Source organism: Vespa velutina, chromosome 6, assembly GCF_912470025.1.
Source record: "Vespa velutina chromosome 6, iVesVel2.1, whole genome shotgun sequence".
Classification (NCBI taxonomy): domain Eukaryota; kingdom Metazoa; phylum Arthropoda; class Insecta; order Hymenoptera; family Vespidae; genus Vespa; species Vespa velutina.
In genome coordinates, this window is record NC_062193.1 from 1,142,392 (window position 1) to 1,162,314 (window position 19,923).

At 40.4% G+C, this 19,923-nt stretch overlaps 1 protein-coding gene across 3 annotated transcripts; it reads left to right on the forward strand.

Moving 5' to 3' along the window:
• The first annotated feature begins 4,677 nt into the window (after positions 1-4,677).
• Positions 4,678-18,173, forward strand: LOC124950047 (nuclear hormone receptor FTZ-F1 beta). Of its 3 annotated transcripts, XM_047496163.1 has the most exons (8): positions 12,261-12,427; positions 12,622-12,729; positions 13,006-13,557; positions 13,637-14,040; positions 14,260-14,592; positions 14,686-16,326; positions 16,460-16,756; positions 16,880-18,173. In XM_047496163.1, exons 3-7 carry the CDS (start codon positions 13,212-13,214, stop codon positions 16,724-16,726), a joined length of 2,991 nt encoding a protein of 996 aa, XP_047352119.1. In that variant the 5' UTR covers positions 12,261-12,427; positions 12,622-12,729; positions 13,006-13,211; the 3' UTR covers positions 16,727-16,756; positions 16,880-18,173. The 3 variants fall into 3 exon arrangements, with proteins under 3 accessions (XP_047352121.1, XP_047352119.1, XP_047352120.1); XM_047496165.1 differs by lacking the exons at positions 12,261-12,427; positions 12,622-12,729 and adding an exon at positions 4,678-4,832; XM_047496164.1 differs by lacking the exon at positions 12,622-12,729.
• The last annotated feature ends 1,750 nt before the right edge of the window (positions 18,174-19,923 follow it).

Below are 19,923 nucleotides of genomic sequence, written 5' to 3' on the forward strand. Positions count from 1 at the left end.
AAGGGAGGGCAAATAGACCCCATGCTCCATGCAGATGCACGATTTAAATGCAAAGTGGATACGGAGAGTTTCGCCATGGGTCTGCTGGTTGATCATAAATTTGGAAGTCGCGCAGCACGGAGTCATTGGCCGAGTCTGTACACCGTAGGGCAAATTTCATGCCGGCGAAATTTCCCGTCTACACGACTTGAGAGAAAGAGAGAGAGAGGGAGAGAGAGAGAGAGAGAGAGAGGAGTTGGAGAAAAAACTTTCCTTCGTCTTCTTTTCTGCATCATTTCGCGATCGATCGATCATAAAGTCCTCGTTTTGCGTTCAAGCATGATCCCAGGAACGAGCTACGATCGACCAATGATTTTTACTTATTTATCGCCATATATATATATATATATATATATAGCGACGAGTATTATTTCGTACGCTTTCGAGAAGGAGAAATACAGACGAGTTAAATATCGTAATAGGTAAGAAAACGAACGTGAAGGAGCAGCGAGAACGTGGCAATCATCTTCGAAAAGACCGAAAACGTTTCAACGAAGGTTGCCACGGAGAGCGATTTCGTTCGCAGGTGTGACTTTGGTGGTGGCCGCGTAAGAGCGTGGAACAAATTTCTCGCCGTCATGGCGGCCAGTGACGGTAGTAGTGGCAGTGGTAGTAGTGGTTGCGGTGACGGCGGCGGTTGTTTTAACGTTAGCCGGCCGCTCGAGTGGCCATCTGGTGACGGTGCACTGTACTAGAGGCGCTGGCTTCGCGCGGTCGCACGCACACACAGTCACTTGCACGCCAAAGGCGGCGCGCGGCGCGAAGGAGTAGGATAGAGTACTCGTTCGTTTAAGCGAGCAAGCGAGAAAGAAAGAGAGAGAGAAAGAAAGAGAGAGAGAGAGAGAGAGAGTATCGAAGAAAGAGAGAAGGAGGGAGGGAGGGAAAGAGCGCGCTCGAGAAAAGGAAAAGAGGGAAGGAGAGAGAGAGAGAGAGAGAGAGAGAGAGAAAGAGCAGGGCACAAACTCGTGGCGCGGAGGTGCCAGCAGGCAGCAGCGGAGACGGAGACGGAGAGTCAGAGGTAGCCCCGTGCTTGTGGCCGCTCGTGGCTCGTTGTAACTCGTTGTAACGCGACGCGAAGGTGCGCCTGGCTCTCTCGTTGCCCGTTACCTCGGTACCAGCACCGCCGATACGCGCGTCCCAGCAGGGACAAACGGGAGTGTCGAAGCGGCTCGCGCCAGTGTCGGTAGTGTGATGTGACATCGGCTCTCGTACCAGACGCGGCCGTCACCGTCTTTCTCTCTCTTTCTCTCTCTCTCTCTCTCTCTCTCTCTCTCTCTCTCTCTCTCTCTCTCTCTCTCTCCGTCTCTTTTTCTTTCCCCTATCTATGTCCCTTTCTTTCTCCTCTTTCTCTTTCTCTCTCTCTCTCTCTCTCTCTCTCTCTCTTACACACTCACACATACACCCGCACAAGTTTCTTGTCTCTGAGCCTCTCACTTGCGCGTATACACGCACACGACGCATATTCTGTCTTTCTCATACTTCGCCTCACTCGATCGTCGAAGGAAAAAGACAGATCTCGTGGCAACGAAAAGCTAACGAAAGTTTTACAAGAAACATCGTCGAGACACAACGCGTTACGTAGCAGGAAACTCCTCGTGTCACGAAGAACGAACAACGTCGTTGTCTCATCTTCGTCTTCGTCTTCGTCTTCATCTTCATCGTTGTCGTCCTCGTCGTCGTCGTCATTTTCGTCGTCCATCGTCGTCCTCGCTGTCGTCCTCGTCGTCCTCGTCCTCGTCCTCATCGTCGTCGTCGTCGTCGTCGTCGTCGTCGTCGTCGTCGTCGTCAGTGGACGGTCATCGACGGTTCTTTCGCTCTTACCCTCGACTCGGATATCGAGGAGCTATCTATCGCGAGTCTACGTTGCGTCGTTACGTCGAATGGACCATGAGGTAAGCGAATACAAGCGTGCCACCGAAAGCGAAGGTAACACCTAAAGTCGCTTTTAGACGAATGCTCGAACGTCGTGCGTGCAGAGGTTATGTTTCTCGATGACCCCTCGCGCTCCCCCTCCTCCGCATGTTACCACCTTCCCGCTTGCCCTCTCTCCTATCTCTCTTTCTCTCTCTCTCTCTCTCTCTCTCTTACATGTTCACCTCCCCTCTCACTTCGTCATCCCTCTCTCTTACTCCATCTCTATCGCGCGAATTCGCACTCCTTTCTCTCGTTCTCTTCACTTCCTCTTCTGACCGACCTGTACGGTACTAACTCGAAAGAGACCTCTCTTTTCAAATAACATCCTTATAAAAATGAAAACTTTTAAATGGTTCTTTAATTTTCTTTTTAAAATCGCCGGTTCTCTCTTTCTCTCTCTCTCTCTCTCTTTCTCTCTCTCTCATATGTCTGTATCGTTAGAATGGTTAAGAATTCACACCTGACGACGTCTCCCCGTTGCCGTCGCCGCCATCACCGCGTGCCTTCTTGCTTCTTTATCTTACGTCCCTCTCCCTCCCCAAACCCTTCTTCACCGCACCTTCGCTCATACGCTGATTTCTCTTTCGCACGAGCGCGCAGTGAAATAAATGTATATACGTGTGCACTCGCAATCTATCGTCTCGTTTCTCTCTCTCTCTCTCTCTCTCTCTCTCTCTCTCTCTATCTTTCTTTCTCGTTCTTTCAGTACATTCGTCGTATCTTTTTTTTTGACCGCGACAATTTCGTAATCTTTTGCTTATCGTGGTGTCTCCTCGAATACTATCAGCTGTCAGACTCGTCATGGTAATGCCACCTGTCCGTATACAAAGTCTATTCATTTCCGTTTTAGCGATTTTTCTTTTTCACTCATACCTTATGTCTCTCTCTCTGTCTCTCTCTCTCTCTCTCTCTCTCTCTCTCTCTCTCTCTCTCTCTCTCTCTCTCTCTCTCTTACACGCGTTTTTATCGTTTCATCTCTTTTCCTTCGGGAACGTTCGTAAAATCGGCCGATCGCCGACGATACAATACATTTATACATACATATATACGTACGTACGTACACACATCATACATACATACATGCATGCATACATACACGTAATATGTATATACATATATACACATATATATCAGTCGCCGAGGGCATCTCTCGTGATCATCATCGTTCGCATTTGGCGGCTGAGATTTTTCGTGGCGCGTGCGAAGGAACGAAGAGAGAGAGAGAAAAAGAGAGAGAGAGAGAGGATACAGAGGCAAAAGAGGATAGTAGATCGGAGAGAGAGGAGTAGGAAAAGGCTTGTTGATATTTCGGCGTGCAGGCTTTTTCTGGCTTCATAGCGCGACCGGCCTTGAGCCCCTCCGCTCTCCCCACTCCGCGTCCACTATCCCCACCAGTAAACCCTCGGCGCGATAGTCCACAGGATCAGTGTTTCTCAAACCACGGCGGACGACACGTTACGTTTCTTCTTCCCGTTCCTCCTTCTCTCTCTCTCTCTCTCTCTCTCTCTCTCTCTCTCTCTCTCTCTCCCTCTTTGGGTGTCTTGACGATTAGAAAATTGTCAGTTTCTTTAAAGAATTAAAAAAATTATATCATCGAATTGTTAAACATTCGTATCGTTTATTAATGAGATTTCCCATTGAATACATTTAATTCTTGATATTCATTGAAATAAAATAAAATCGGTATACTTCATCCGTCGAGTATTATTCGTTGAACATTTCTATTCGTCTCGAAATCGTTCGGATTTTATCAAATAAATGTTTATTCGAAAAGAAACAATAGATGAAATCTTATCCGGTTTGAACGGAAGATACTTTGAAATTTTAGTTGCTAAGGGCAAACGTGTCCTTTCTTAATTTGTGAATTTTTATCATCGATAAATCACTTGACGATAAATCACTTTTCGAAACAAATAGTACAAACGACGTGTAAGTAAACTTTCGATGTCGCTTAGAAAGCGTTTAAATCGATTTCCGTATTATAACTACGAAGAAATTTAAGAATTGTATATAGAGTTACGGAATGGAGAGTCACTGTTACTCGACACACCGTCCTATCCTATGCCTCACGTATCCGTCTCTTTCTCATGATCCTCGACTCTCTCTCTCTCTCTCTCTCTCTCTCCTTTTCCTTCTCCTCGTCTCCTCGTCTCATCGTTCCCTTCCCTTCGACATCTCTCTTTCTCTCGCTTTCTCCCTCCTCTGCCCTTCCGTTCCCTCCCAGTACCCGGTTCTCTCGCTCTCTCTTAATCCGTTTTGTCTTTTCTCGTCTCGTCTCACCTCACCTCACCTCAGTCCACCTCACCTCACTTCACCTCACCTCACTTCACCTCACCTCATCCCACCCTACCCCACCTCACTTCACCCTCCTCGCCTTGCTTCACCTCACCTCACCCCACCCCACCCCATCCCACCCCACTTCACCCTCCTCGTCTTGCTTCACCTCGTCTCGCCTCGCCTCGCCTCGCCTTGCCTTGCCTTGCCTTGCCTTACTTCGCCTCGCCTCGCCTCGCCTTGCCTTGTCTTGCTTCGAATTGCTCGATATCTTTTCTGTCTTTCTCTTTCTCTCTCTTTCTTTCTTTCTTTCTTTCACCCCTTTCTCTTTTTCTTTCTTATGGAACGAAGATCGTCGCCGAATCGTTGAAATGCGTTTCTCGAGATAGAAAAACGATGTTGAGCGACGAGAAGGTTTCAGGTAAAGCGATTCTTGACGGCGAAAGAATTGTGGATAAAGAAGGAGGATGAGGAGGAGGAAGATGAGAGTAAAAAGAAAGAAAAAGAGAGAGAGAGAGAGAGAGAGAAAGAGAGAAAATCTTACGTTCGCACACGAAGAAAAAGAAACGGGAACGAATGGACGCGCGGGGCGTTAGCCTGTAGCGGTATATGTATACACGTTCTACACGATCGTCTTTAAACGATATGTGTTGGTCATTATATTTCTATGATATGGTACAGCTATATAGGATACATGCATGCATGTATGTATATATGCGCACGTATCATAGAGATATGCATATCAAACTTTAACATGATTAATTTGAAATTTATTTCTCGAAAGTTTAAATGTGGGATTTTCGTTATACTTCTTTTTTTGTTTCTTTTTTTTTTTTTTTTTTTTTTAACGAGTTCATATAAATTTATACGACTCTTATAAGATTTAATCAATTATTTCTTTTTTCATAGAAAATTTCATTTAATTTGAATTAATAGCTAAGGGACAGAACTCTGTAGAAATATTATTAAAAGGAACAATGTTGCATACAAAGTAACACATCTACTATAGAGATGTATTATTTTACACTACATCTACATCATCTACGTATGTATGCATGTATGTATGTATGCACATAGATATAAAAAAGAAAAATATGTAGAAATCTCAAGTTGGTGAGACGTTACGCGTCGAGGACGAGGCTGAGGACGAGAGAGTTTCGTCGTTCGAAGGAAGCACCGAGCCGAAGCAAGATCGGCACCGTTTCGCCTTGGATGCTCCACCTACGCGATACCGGATCACCGTGTTGTACTCTAGGATGACGCGTTCTCATTTCTTCATTCGCAGCTATCGTCGTCATCCTCGTCGTAGTTGTCGTGGTTGTGTCGTGTGCACGCGCTCATTGGCCCGAAACCGAGTCCTCTAACGACGACGATGGCTTTCACGGAATCTACGGGAAACGACGTTTCTAACTGTTTATCAAAACGAACGATCAAAATGTAATTACATTGTATATGGATATATATATATACATATATATATATATATATATAGGATGGACTATGTAACATGATCGAATTAAAAAGATTCTTATTGTAATTAGGAATTATACAAAATGTAGGAATAAGTTAATCGGATCTTATGTTCCACCCTGTCTCTGTTTATACATACATACATACATACATACGTATGTGTACATATGTGTATACATGTATACATCAATATACGTAGAGATAAATACAAGAGCATGGTTAGATCCAGTAGAACGCTCGAGCGAGCGATCGTTCACGTTATCTACTAATGCGTGCTACACGTTTTTGAGATCAAGAGACTTCGGAATGGACCTTTCGCGATCCGGTTTCTATTGTGCAAGACTCGATATATTAATGTCCGAGTCAATTCGGTCGCTATACTTTTCCTCGTTGAATAACATCATACTACTAGTAGTGGACTTTCCAAGTCTGAACACCGAAGGGATTAATATAGCTATCTTGAGAGTAACTTACGGTTTCTGATATATGTATGTATCTATAATATATACATATATGTATATAGACAATACGGAAGGCCAAGCGCTATAGTACTTAACACGCCCCACCTGGATAATACTTTTATAGGAGGATCGATGGTTGTTTGCGATTAAAAGCGCGACGATTTGATTCACGGGTGTGAAAAGTAAAAAATGAGCGATCTTGCATGACGTAACATAAGCGAGCGAGCAAGCGAACATATGAACGAACGAACGAACATTCGATTTCAAGTAGGTCGTAAACGATCGTAAAAGGCTGAGCGTCTCGTTATTACATTCTCGATCGTTAATCTTCAGCTATCCTGAGAAACATGCATCCTTGACGTTGCATATCTCCTTGTCAGGGACGGAACGATTTTTGTTGTGGGAACGACGTCGCATAGAGTTAAAGATCGCACTACAATACAAGCTCAAAGATTAACTTACTGTTATCGTCGAGAATCATCGAATGCGCGTAAAGCATCGGACATATAACAATTAATTTAACAAGACACGTGCATCGGTGTACTATAACTCTATCTCCGTGTATTCCAGCTCGTGTCTATGTAACAGAAAGAATATATGAGTGACGAGTACAGAGCAAGCACCACGTAAGTGCATAATCCGTACACATGAGATGCGCGCACGCGTTCAACGTTACGTTGCGAAAATCGCACGGACGTGTCCTCGTCATTGGTGTCATGAAGAGGCAAAAGAACGGAGGAGGTAGAGGCGACGAGTCTGTCGGTCTATCTGTCCATCCGTCTGTCCGTCCGTCCGCCCGTCCGTCTGTCTATCTATCTGTCTGTCTGTCTGTCTGTCTGTCTGTCTGTCTGTCTGTCCATCTGTCTGTTCTCTCTCGCGAGCGTAGCTCGCGAAAATACACACACAAACATACACACTCGGCCGTAATCGCTACGCGAGATTGCGCAAGGCTCCTTCGGAGTCGATCTTATCGTTCCTCCTTCTGTACATTTCTGTATGAATGTACACGCATACAATACACGCATACAACGTAGACTCTACTCGACGCATACCTTCTTGTAATGCGCTCGTGTCCTGCCGACGGCCTATGTGTAATCAACTCGCACAGTGCACACTCTCTACCCGTCCACTTTGTGCCTCTCTTGGCACACGGAGGAACATAGAGTGAGAGGTGAGAGAGAGAGACAGAGAGAGAGAGAGAGAGAGAGAGAGAGAGAGAGAGAGAGAGAGAGAGAGAGAGAGAGGACCACGCAACTCACGAGCTGGAAGCTCCCTCGATCCTTGAGACGCGGATAGGCCTAGCGCGACTTATGAATATTGATGAACCTTTCTCGACGCACCGGCTCCTCGACCGCACCTCGATCACTCGTTTCTACCGCGGGAATGATCTTCCTCTTCCTCGTCCCCCCTCCCTCCCTCCCTCTCCCCCTCCCATCCCTCTGTCCGTTCGTTCTTTCGTCGTATGTAGAGGAATCGATCTTGCGACAACTCGATCTCTTCTCCCCCCCCCCCACCCACCCCACCCCATCATCTTTTTTTTTCGAATTTTTTTTTCACATTCCTTTTCTTTTATCTCTTTTCCTTTTTCCTTCTCATTTATCTTGTCAAGAAAGTTTAATGATATATTTTTCATTTTGCTTTGAATTAAAATGCTATTATGTAAGAAAATAATTATGCGAAAGTTTAATTATTCCTTGGATGATATCAATAAGTATTGGAATGATATTAATAAATGGAAAAATATCGTCGATATCGAAGTATCGATAAAGCGGATGGATGAGGATCGATATCCTTCGAAGAAGCAGTTACTACGCCACTGTAGTTACGTGCACCGATCGCCGCGTCGCACGGCCTCCCGTTCTCCGTTGCACTCGGTATGGCATTCTTTTGGTAGCGGGGATTCGATAGTAGTTAACTTAACTCGCCGCCACCAACCGATCCGCTCGGATCAACACGTATGCGCTCGGATGCGTGCGAGCACCACTCGGTCGGTGAGTAAGTTACGCGTTCCTCAGAAAAATCAAGACCCGCCACTCTCGAAGAGGTTCTCTTTTATTTTTGAAACAAAAAATAAAGAGAAGAAAAAGAGATGCGAATCTCTCATCCGACGCGAACGTTCGAAAATGCAAATGACCCGCCGAAGTAACAGGTACTAACGAGAAGGTGTGTGGCATTCCCTCGATCTCGATCTTCGAGTTATGACGTGTCCTGATAACTCCTCCCGTTCCGAATATCTAAGATGGACTGACGAATCGCGTTGCAATTTCCGGCTTGAAAAAAAAAAAAAAAAAAAGAAAAGAAAGAAAGAAAAATAATAATAATCCGTAGAAAAATATTTATATATTTTCTTCAAGTCGATTTGACTTCGATTAAAATCGAATATTATTTCGAAGTAATCGTTGAGCTATTGATCTTCGTATAACTATTACATATGTCGTATTTTCATCCGTGATAGATTTTCTATTTCGCTCGGAACTTGCGCTGGTACCAGAATGACTTCTTAGTCATCGATCGATTCATCGATCTATATCGATAGATAGATCAATCAATCGTCGATATCTCGTTTCTTTTTTTTTTCTTCTTTTCTTTTTTTTTTTTTTTTTTTTTTTTATTTTTTTCCAGAGGAAGTAAATATTCGCCGAAGCGAGAAAGATAACGATAGAAGTTATGCGGGAGACATGGCACGATATATGCGAGGTGCATTTCGAAAAGAAAATGCTCTCGGTACTCTCTCGGGCCGTTCGGTCGTGAGACGACAGCTGCTCGCAAGCCGTTCACGAATCGAACCGGTTCTCGACGCCGGTCAAAAATGCCCCACGGCTGGTAATAATAATTTTAATCGACACGCAGCTCAAGCCACTGGGTATCCCCGGACTCGCGTCTCGTATATATTCGTGAGATATCAAAGATATGCGCGGCTGGCCCCGCTCGACAAGGCCCACTGGCCCGGGTGAAAGGAAAACGCGCGAGCTCGCGCCTACCTTCGATGAAATAGAGAGACGGAGACGGATACGAGAGACAAAGAGACAAAGACAGACAAACAGAGAGAGAGAGAGAGAGAGAGAGAGAGAGAGAGAGAGAGAGAGAGAGAGAGATTCCACAGAGAATGAAGGCTTCTTGTTGGTACGCAACCACGAGAGGTAAAGTTTTCGCGAAATACCACGATGCTTAGCGATTCTAACGGCCAATATGAGAATAATTATTATAACACGCAGTATTAGCTTTTAATGTTTGAATAAAATTAAACAAGTTAATATAATCGAAGGAAGTAAACAAACAAGCACACGGTATCCAGGAAGAATGGCAATAAAGTATATTTAACGTATTTGAAATGTAGATTATAAAAGTTATTAGATAAATATTATATATATATATAAAACGATCTATAGTTATTATAATGCAAATTGACATCTTTTGATCCTCGTCCTTTCTTTCCATTGGTTGATAGAATGAGATATGAATAAGATATTAAAAGGAAACTCGACAATGTTAGTTTAACTTTATGTCTAGTATTCTTCGATACCTTTGTCTAATAGCATTTTGATATTAAACTATCGATTATGTGCTATGGAATCTTATACCATTGTTGTTTAGTAACGATCTTATTAATAATAAGATCAGAATTTTATTTAGATCAGGAAACGTTTCATTTTGTTTTTTATCTATATTTTTTTTTTTCTTTTTTTTTTTTTTTTTTTTTTTTTTTTGAATACGTTCCTATATACACTTACGTATCGTATATTATATACTTACATTTGTGAATTCAATGCATCGTGTTTCTTACGAGAGAAAAGCGGTATCGCGAAGAAAAACACACGTGCGCGAGACGAAGGAAGTGCAATGTGAGATAAGCGAGACGTTTTATACGCGGCGAGAGAGGCTTTGAGTAAAAGAAAAGAAAGACTTAAAGTTCGAGGTACCGTTTTGTTTCGTTCGTTCGCTCATTCGTTCGTCGAATACTCGTAGTCGAATATTCTTTAAAAGATCGACTTTCGTTCATATATATTTCATTTGTTTTTCTTTTTTATATATATATATATATATATATATATATATATACACTCACAAATACACATACACATAACGAATCGATTTGATAGTTTTATATATATATATATATCATCATTTTATGTCGTTGTTGACAAATGTTCATAAAACGTTCTAATATTCATTCACCTTTATCAATCGTTAGATGAAAAGATCTCTGAGACTTTATTGGTCATACGAAGAAAGAGAGAAAGAGAGAGAGAGAAAAAGAGAAAGAGAGAAAGATTTTCTTTGAATGATTGACCGTAAAATGCATCGTGAACAATCATCCGTGATAGGAGACGCCGACGCAAGCGGACGTTGTACTTGACTCGCATTTCCTCAACAACGACGACGAGAACGACACGACGAAGAGGCTGCCGGCAGCAACGTAATACAGTTACAAGCAGCTCGTCTTTTGCGTTTCTTTCACGGTCACACTCTCTGTGAGATTCTCGATCGGGGACTCTGCCTCACTCGACCCGCTTAAAATAGAGCCGTCGTATAGTCCGTGGGTCGTCGATCTCTCTTCCGTGTCACCTGCCACACCGTTTACCACTCGTCTCAAGCTGTGACTTTGAAGTCTGTTGACTAAAAAAAAAAAAAAAAACAAACAAATAAACAAACAAACAAAAGTGCTAAAAAAGAAAAAAAAAAAAAAGAAGAAAAAGAAACGAAAACAGAAAAACGTTTCTTATCACGGTAGACTTTCAATCGATACGTATTATACGTGGCTATTGCAATCATTTTCTTACCTAATTACCAGTCTTGAATTCCTTGACATTTTAAATCCCAGTTATGACATTTTTTGGATTGCTTAGGAAAATACGAATCGCCGTTGTTTTTCTCCTTGAGATCGTTTCGTCGAGGCTACGATCATAACAGAACTATCGACTACCTTTGTACGCTTTCGTTAATTCGTTATGATACATGGTATGCGTAAGATGAGATCCATGTATCTCAGAAAAATATATATTTATCTGTAGGACGATGAACTTTCTTAGGATTGATTATAAAGAATCCAATTGAAAACTGATCACTCTCTTGTACTATAACACTTTTTTTTTTTACGAGAACTAAAGCTCGATCCTGAGCTTCAATTCATCAATTAAGAAAGTGAGAAATTAATTGTTATTACGTGAGAAAAGAGTTAACGTTCAATATATGTCGTTATTGGGAAATATTTACAAATAGAAGGATGAAAAATCGTAGGATCATATAGATACATACGTACATAAATATATATGTATCTATAAAGAGAGAAAGAGAGGAGAGAAAGAGATAGAGAGAGAAAGAGAGAGAGAGAGAGAGAGAGAGAGAGAGAGAGAGAGAGACGAAACGGTACTCGAACTAACGGCTCAAAGCCGAATCCACGCTCATAGAAGTTCTCGGGAGAGAAGTTACGCGACTTGGAACGGCCGAGAAGAGGAGGAGGTATTCAAGACGATGAGGGACGAGGGATAGGAGCTGGGCCAGGAAGACAGAGAGGAAAGGGAAGCAAGAGGGGTTTGAAGAGGAAGGGGATACGCTCGTTGCACCGTCGGTGGTAACGGCGGGTGGCGTGGCGTGGCCGTGCGATGCTTGCAGGAGTGGGGAGAGAAGACCTTGAGCCGCGTCACGTGACCCCGAAGGTGCATAAGAGTCGGGTAGGGCGCTTGCAGAGGGCCTTGACCTTACGGACGACGCCGCCACCGCCACCGCAACCGCCACCACCATAACCATAGCCATAGCCGCCACCGTGCCCCGACCATGCAACGACTTAGGAGAAGAGCACGATCCTCGACCGTCTATGACTCTTCGTGAAAGACCGCAACTTTTTACGTTATCTCTCTCTCTCTCTCTCTCTCTCTCTCTCTTTCTCTCTCTCTCTCTCTCTCTCTCTCTCTCTTTCTCTTTCTCTTTCTCTCTTTGCCTCATCTGTCGTTTCCATTATCATCCAGTCGTGGCTCTTACTTGCGAACGAGCATGTAACATTTTGCGTCTACAGAAACATCTCTTCTCAAGATTGACGTCTTTGAGTATTAGTTTCAGATTTATAGGGACCGGTAAAATACCACAGGTGTGATGTATAAATATTAATCTGTAAGACGAAAGATTAGAATAGAATTTCTTTGTTATGGACTTGTTAGATAAGTAATTTTAGAGATGCTCTGTGATACCTGCACGTCCGTTGGTACATTGCAGATACATCGAAAGGATCGTAGAATATGTCTGCAACTGTCCCACCACAGACAGACCACAAGGTTCACGCTTTTTTCTTTTATAACTTTACTGACTTTTTATGTCTCTCGTTCGTTGAGAAATCATACCGGCGAAGTAGATACGTTCATTTTTGAATATAAATTTGTATGAACGTTCAATGTCTTAACATCGTCGATTACCTTATGTAATATATGTATATTATGTATGTACGTACATACGTTCCTTTGAATTATAGACGAAGTGCACAACTGTGCAGTATCTATCATGGGAATCACGTAGCGTCATCCAAGAGCGTGAATCAATGACCCGAAGATAATATGTGTAAGATGGACGTACAAAAATGGTGCGTGACACAGGTTCCAATCTCCGTGCACGCGGGCAATGACCTGAAATTATAATATTCTTCTTTCGTACGCGGGTCTTTTAGAAAATCCTTGTGTTATCATTGATTTTTCCTTTTTTCAACGATGTATTTCAACAATGACTTTTTTGTCTTTTAATTTAACGTTAATTAATCACCATAAATCAATGAATTTGAAATATAAATAATTAATAGGCTAATGGTATTTACACATCACATTTCGCAATTCTAATCGATTGTTATATTTATCTTTTTCAGTTATAGAAAAAGGAAGACGTGCGAGGTGATAGAAATCTGATTGGCATTCGCGAAAAATTGATTGTAATAAAGGAATCATCGTAGAGATAGACGGTGGCGATCATAAAATTGGTGATTAAGGGTGCGCTCAGGATGCTGTATAATCTCACGAAGATCGAGAGGATTCGAGTCGCGTTGAGAGCGTACTGGAGTTCAACCAGCTGAGGATGTCGGAGCAAAACGGGCCTGGCGATGGCCCGGGACCTGGTCCAGGCTGGTGGCCGTCAACACAATCCTGGAAGTCGTCTGGTTCCGTCGGATCAAATTCGTCGTCGTCTTCTACCTCCGGTACGAGCGGCGGCACCACTTCCGTTTCTGCCTCCTGCGCCACCGCCGCCGCCACCGCACCCACCACCGGATCGGCCTCGTCAGTCTCACCGACGTCCTCCTCCACCTGCTGTTCCTCCTCATCCATCGGCAATTCTACGATGACTACTACTCGTTCTACAGAGGCAGGGAAGAACGTTTCCGTAACTGCGATCAATGTCCCACCTACTCATGAAATGCATGACGGTAAAAATGAAATAAATAAAACGCTTTATTATAATATAGCGTTATAGAGTAATTATAATGATCTATGAAATTCTCGTAGGTAAAGGCATCTGTAAGTATTTAGGAGGTCAAAATGGCGTGACGGTGTCCGTAGTTTCAAATTGCGGCTCGGTACTCGGCTGTGCAAGTAGTACCAGCAGCGTGGGCTCGCATGGCATCGGTATTGGTATTCTCGGTTCAAATGCCACGGATATCGACGACGCGGACGACAGCGACGGTGAAATAAGCAAGATCGACTTCCGTGGTGTCAATCTGCGAACCAAGAAGAAACGAGATATCTCCGTAAATCAGAGCGGTGAGAAAATCGGCGATTGCGATGGCGAAGGTGAAAGCGGAGCTTGCGACGGTAACGATACGTCCCAACAGCAACAACCAGAGAGACCTATGTCATGGGAAGGAGAGCTCTCCGATCAAGAGATGTCTTCGAACACCCTCACTAATCAGGTACATCATACATTAATAGATGATGTAATAATTTGCATTTATATTGTATAGGGTATCGTATATATATATATATATATATACAATATATAACATATATATATATATGTTTTAGTTCCATAATATAATTATTAAGATAAGTCATGTAATGATTAAGCAACGTTTGACTCGTTTACGATATTTGATATTCGTAATATTTATATTGACTTCCGTTTTCGATAGGATCAACATGAGGAAACGTCGATGGAGGGTGTTCAGGTTTGCGGTGCCAGTCCCGGACCCGTAGAGCAAAAGTTTCCAATAAAGCCAGAGCCAGACTTTCGGTCGAGTCCAGGATATACGCTTGGCTCCTTTCATGATGGAAATTTGTCTTTAAGTCACAACCAACAATTACAACAACAACGTGGTATCGAAAATCTTGAACAAACGCAACAGAGCGACCTACCTCTTCTCGTGGGAAAATTACTTGGTGGGTACAACAGTTCCACTCCAAATCACAGTCCTGTTCTTAATCCAAGACATCATTTGACCAAGCACAGTCACACGCGATCGCAGGTAATTAAATAACTTTTCTTTCGTTTCCTTGTGTATTTAAAATTTCTTTGCAGTTTGTTTATAAATAGTATTTCTTTTTTCATTTCATCGTAGGTACCATCACCGGATTCCGCGATTCATTCTGCCTACAGTGTCTTCAGTTCTCCAACCCAAAGTCCTCATGCTGCAAGACACTCTGCCTTAGGAGCAGGAAGCCCAATTCCTTCTTCCTCGCTCTCCTTATCTCGACATAGCTTCAATAATTCAACGTCCTCCTTATCACTCTCCCTCTCTCATTCGCTCTCGCGTAATAATTCAGACGCTTCGAGCAGCTGTTACAGTTATGGCTCTTTGAGTCCACCTACGCATTCTCCCGTCCAACAGCCTCGACATCCGCACGCTCACTCGCAACATCAGCATCAGCAAGTAGCACAAGGTAGTCCTTTGCATCTTCCAACGGCTGCTGCTTCGGCCGTGAGCGCGCACCATTATTCCTCTTCCGCACCAGGATCAGAGCTTTCATCGGATGGACATCCTGGAACGGAAGATCAAGAAGACTGTAGAATACCTGCTGCACCATCGGGTATCTCCACACGACAGCAGTTAATTAATAGCCCCTGTCCGATCTGCGGTGATAAGATCAGTGGATTTCATTATGGTATCTTCTCGTGTGAATCGTGCAAGGGCTTCTTCAAGAGGACCGTCCAGAACCGCAAAAACTATGTGTGCCTTAGGGGTGCAGGTTGTCCCGTTACCGTTGCCACAAGAAAGAAATGCCCTGCTTGTCGATTCGACAAATGCCTCAATATGGGAATGAAACTCGAAGCGATCAGAGAGGATCGTACCAGAGGTGGTAGGAGCACTTATCAGTGTACATATACTTTACCGGCAAATCTCGTCGGTAGTCCTGCGAACAATATGGCGGCAGGTGATAAAATGAATGCTGCTGGTAACTGTAGTCCTGCACCGCCCGGTAGCGAACATCATTATTCCGTTAGACATCATTCGAATCATTCGTATAAAGTACAAGTAGTACCACAGCTTTTGCAGGACATCATGGATGTTGAACATCTTTGGCATTACAATGACAGTGATCGTATAACTGGTATTCAATCTGGTGTGATAACTTCGGGTGGAACTAGGAGCGCTCCTGGCAGTGACATGTTGTTAGGAAGCGGAAACGGTGGAGGAGCAGGTGCTCCTGCCGGTCGAAGTGGATCCGCTACCAATGGGTCTGGTACCGATTGTCCCACCAACGGACATGGTAGTAACAATATTAATAGCAGAAGGGAAGATAACACAACAAGACCCTGTTCAACAGGCTCAGCTTCCACCGGTAGCCACGAACAATTGTCCGCTAACACTGGTAACGTTGGCAACTGTAATTCCCAAATGTGCGGAAATTCTAATGGCAATCCATCGCAACATCCGGACTTTCTTTCGAATCTTTGCAATATTGCCGATCATCGTTTATATAAGATAGTTAAATGGTGTAAGAGTTTGCCACTTTTCAAAAATATTTCAATCGATGATCAGATCTGTCTACTGATCAATTCATGGTGCGAGTTGCTGCTTTTCTCTTGTTGTTTCCGTAGTATGAGCACTCCTGGTGAAATAAGGGTATCTCTCGGCAAGTCGATCACGTTAGAGCAAGCAAGACAACTCGGTTTAGCGACTTGCATCGAGAGGATGCTCGCTTTCACCAATAATTTGAGAAGGCTAAGGGTGGATCAATACGAATACGTAGCGATGAAGGTAACTTTTTTCAAACGAATTATTTTCCTTTGGCGATTTAATTAAAAATCATAAGAATCGATTAATTAGATATTTCTTTTTTTTTTTTTTTTTTTTTTTTTTTCTTTTTTTTTATTTCTGTTTTTAAACGAAGGTTATAGTGTTACTTACGTCCGACACCAGTGAATTAAAAGAACCCGAGAAAGTTAGAGCTTCTCAAGAAAAAGCTTTACAGGCACTTCAACAATATACTATTGCCAGGTATCCAGAAATGCCTGCCAAATTTGGTGAACTATTATTGAGGATTCCAGATTTACAAAGAACGTGTCAGGCAGGCAAGGAATTATTGAGTGCAAAACGTGCGGAAGGAGAAGGCAGCTCGTTCAACCTATTAATGGAATTACTGAGAGGTGATCATTAAAACCACATCGCCGGGACAGTGAACAATGCCGTGAGTTATTATCATCGATATTAATTTGCCTTTTATACAAACTATTTTTCTGTTTTTCTAATGATAATATATAATCCAAATATGCTTTCAACGATTATTTTCAATTATACTTTCTCTTTCTAGATTCCATGCTTATAGGGTCCATAAGCTTAGGGAATTGGATTCGCTAAGTAATTAGAAAAAAAGCTGTTAAACTAGTACCAGATGACTGGAATATACGCATGGTCTATAAATATTAGCACTTGGTGAGGGGGGTACATACATTCGTGTAAGCCTAGCTGAATATTGGAAAGCTAAAGTCTAAAAAGAAAAGAAAAGATAAAAAACAAAAAAAAAAAAAGAAAAAGAAAAAAAAACATTTCTCTCAAAATGCTTCCGTACTAAACTCGCATGCTCGCTGCCTTGAACTATATCAATTTCGATGCGGCCTAAATTATGCTCGAAATGTTCAGCGTGCATGTATAAATGCAAATGAGACTGAAAAAATAACTGACGGTGACACACAGAGCATTTACTTTTACAATAATGAGCGTTGTACAAAGAAAGTTGGTATGATGTAGCATTAACATGCTACGATCTATTTAGATAGGTCAAATCCGTCCCATTGCTTGCTTTACTATAATGTGTATAGTCCGCAGTTGGGACGGAAATTACCTTTATTCATGATTGTAATAAAGCAACCAGTATTTTATATTGTTTTCTGCTTACTTAAGAATATGGCATAACAATGTCTTATATATATCCCAGTTACAAAAGTGTACTTAAAACATCAGTCGACCAATTGCTTATTTATAAGGTAGTTAATCGAATAATAATTCATAGTTAGTAATACTTAGTTAGTATGTATCCAATGGAAAAAAAGCGATTATAAAAGCTCATATTACACTTTTTATTCTTTTACATGACATAACGTTACATCCGTAATAGAATTAAATTTCTTTAAATCAGAGCAGGCACAAATATTCACTCAGCTTCATAAAATAGTATTTACAGTGCGCTTGGCAGCTAAATTACAATAAATGCAAATAAACCTTTTGTTAGAAGAAACGGTAACTCTATTAAATTGCCATGATGCTCCAATAGGTATAAATATTTAGTTTACAATATTATTACAATGGCTACATAAGTTTGAACTAAACAAATTATATAGGCAAGAAATATTTCATTTTCTTGCCTATTTTTCACAACGGCAATGCGTCTGATAAAAGTTTATTAAAATGATTTTAATTATGTAAACTTTATTTTAAGTGGTAAACAAAGGAAGAAAACAAGAATAATGGTAATGTTCATTTCGTACGTATCTCCGATAATAATTATGTGTGCTGTCAACACGTGATTTGGAAAAGTCGACTTATGTTTTTCGTAGAAAAAAAAAAAAAAAAAAAAAAAAATCTTTAACATCATAGTCATTAATTTACAATGCAATTTGTTTGCAAAATCTTAATCTAAAATAAAGTGGTCCAATAATGAATACAAAATATATTAAAATTATGTCTAAAATTACGATACTACATGACATTTTCTGGAAGAATATATTATCTAAAATGTTAACAAACGAGGATGGTAATCTTATTGCTACTGCAGTTTGTCGAGTATATGACAAATTTTTTTTCTTAAAAAAAAAAAAAAAAAAAAAAAAGAAAGAAAGAAAAAAAGAAAAGAACAGAAAATGAAAAAAGTAATAAATAAAAATAATGTAAAAAAGATGCATTGGAATATTAAAAATATACTATTTAAATTTAATATTTATTGTAAAAGTTTCTCTCTCAATTTATGCACATGATCAACGAAGTATCAAATTATTAAAGTGCTTTATGACAACCAGAAAGTAATAAAGATTGGTAACTTCAGATTTAATGTTATAATGATATATAGCACAGCTTTAATTGTATATTATATTATATATATAATATATATATAATATATATATATAATATATATTATATATTTTATATATATAATGTGCCAAAAAGTGAATATTGTTATCACTATTGTAAAATGCTCTGTAAAACATAGAACTTTATTGTTATATTGTAAAAATCTTATATATTTCTGGTATCTTTATACATTTGTCTTATTGAAAACATATTTATTTTGGTATAAATGGACAAATTTGTAGTGTGCAAAAAGAATTACCAACAATATATATATATATATATAATTGATCAGTGATCCTTGTAGATGACAAATTTTATAAAAGAATAGAAATTACTATTTATCGATAATGTTTTTACGAGACTGTCATATTGATGTATTGTTCTTTTTTGTTATAGAGAGCCCGATTTGTATTCAGGTGAATGATTAGCACCAAAAACAATGTTTGATCTCAGGATCAATTTATATATAGGGATACAGTTAATTTGCAATACTTAATTTCTAATATAGGTTATATGAACTGTCTTCCTCTATGTTTTATTTATATAGTTCCATTTTTATAAAATGTCAATATTAATCACTGATTTTTAATGTATATCTGCATATATATTATTTTCATGATAACTGGACCACCTATATTATAAATTATTACTCAGTAATTATATTACCTTATCATCTTATGATAATATTTTGTATATGTCAATTTTTTAAACAAAGCTGGTAACATAATACATAACTTAGCCAGTATTTTGAACAATTCATAATGAATTGGTATTAAAACAAATGACAAAGCAAATGTCTAATACAGTTAGTTATTTAGAACAAGGCGGCGAAAGTAACTTTGTACATATGAAGAGAAATAATATTTTGTGGTATTGAGTGTATGGGAAATGGATGAGACAGAGAAGAAAACTAATAGCACATCTAATAACAAGTTGATTGTTCAACTTAAAAATAGAAGAGTATGGAATACATTTATAAAAAGATAAATATTTGTCTGTTAAAAATGACTATTTTCTATGTTTATGTTTGATAAAAGTTATGTCTCCATATTTTAATGAAATAATTATACTTCAAATCATATTAATTGATTTTATTTTAAGTTGTACTTCTTTATGCGTGAAAGGACAAATCTTGTGTAATTTGTAAAAGATTAAAATAATTCAGGCTATAGTCCAAATTAGGTAAATCTACATATATAGAAAAACATGTCCATGTTATATAAATAGTCTTCCGTTCTTCAAGGATATAACCACTATGGAGAAAAAAAAGTTTATATTTAATATTATAAA

What these genes read in the sequence shown, in the direction of transcription:
- LOC124950047 (XM_047496165.1), top strand. Translation starts at nt 13,212, where the DNA reads ATGTCGGAGCAAAACGGGCCTGGCGATGGCCCGGGACCTGGTCCAGGC. An exon ending in TACTCATGAAATGCATGACG is followed by an intron (nt 13,558 to 13,636) that starts GTAAAAATGAAA and finishes AAATTCTCGTAG; the next exon opens with GTAAAGGCATCTGTAAGTAT. An exon ending in ACAGTCACACGCGATCGCAG is followed by an intron (nt 14,593 to 14,685) that starts GTAATTAAATAA and finishes ATTTCATCGTAG; the next exon opens with GTACCATCACCGGATTCCGC.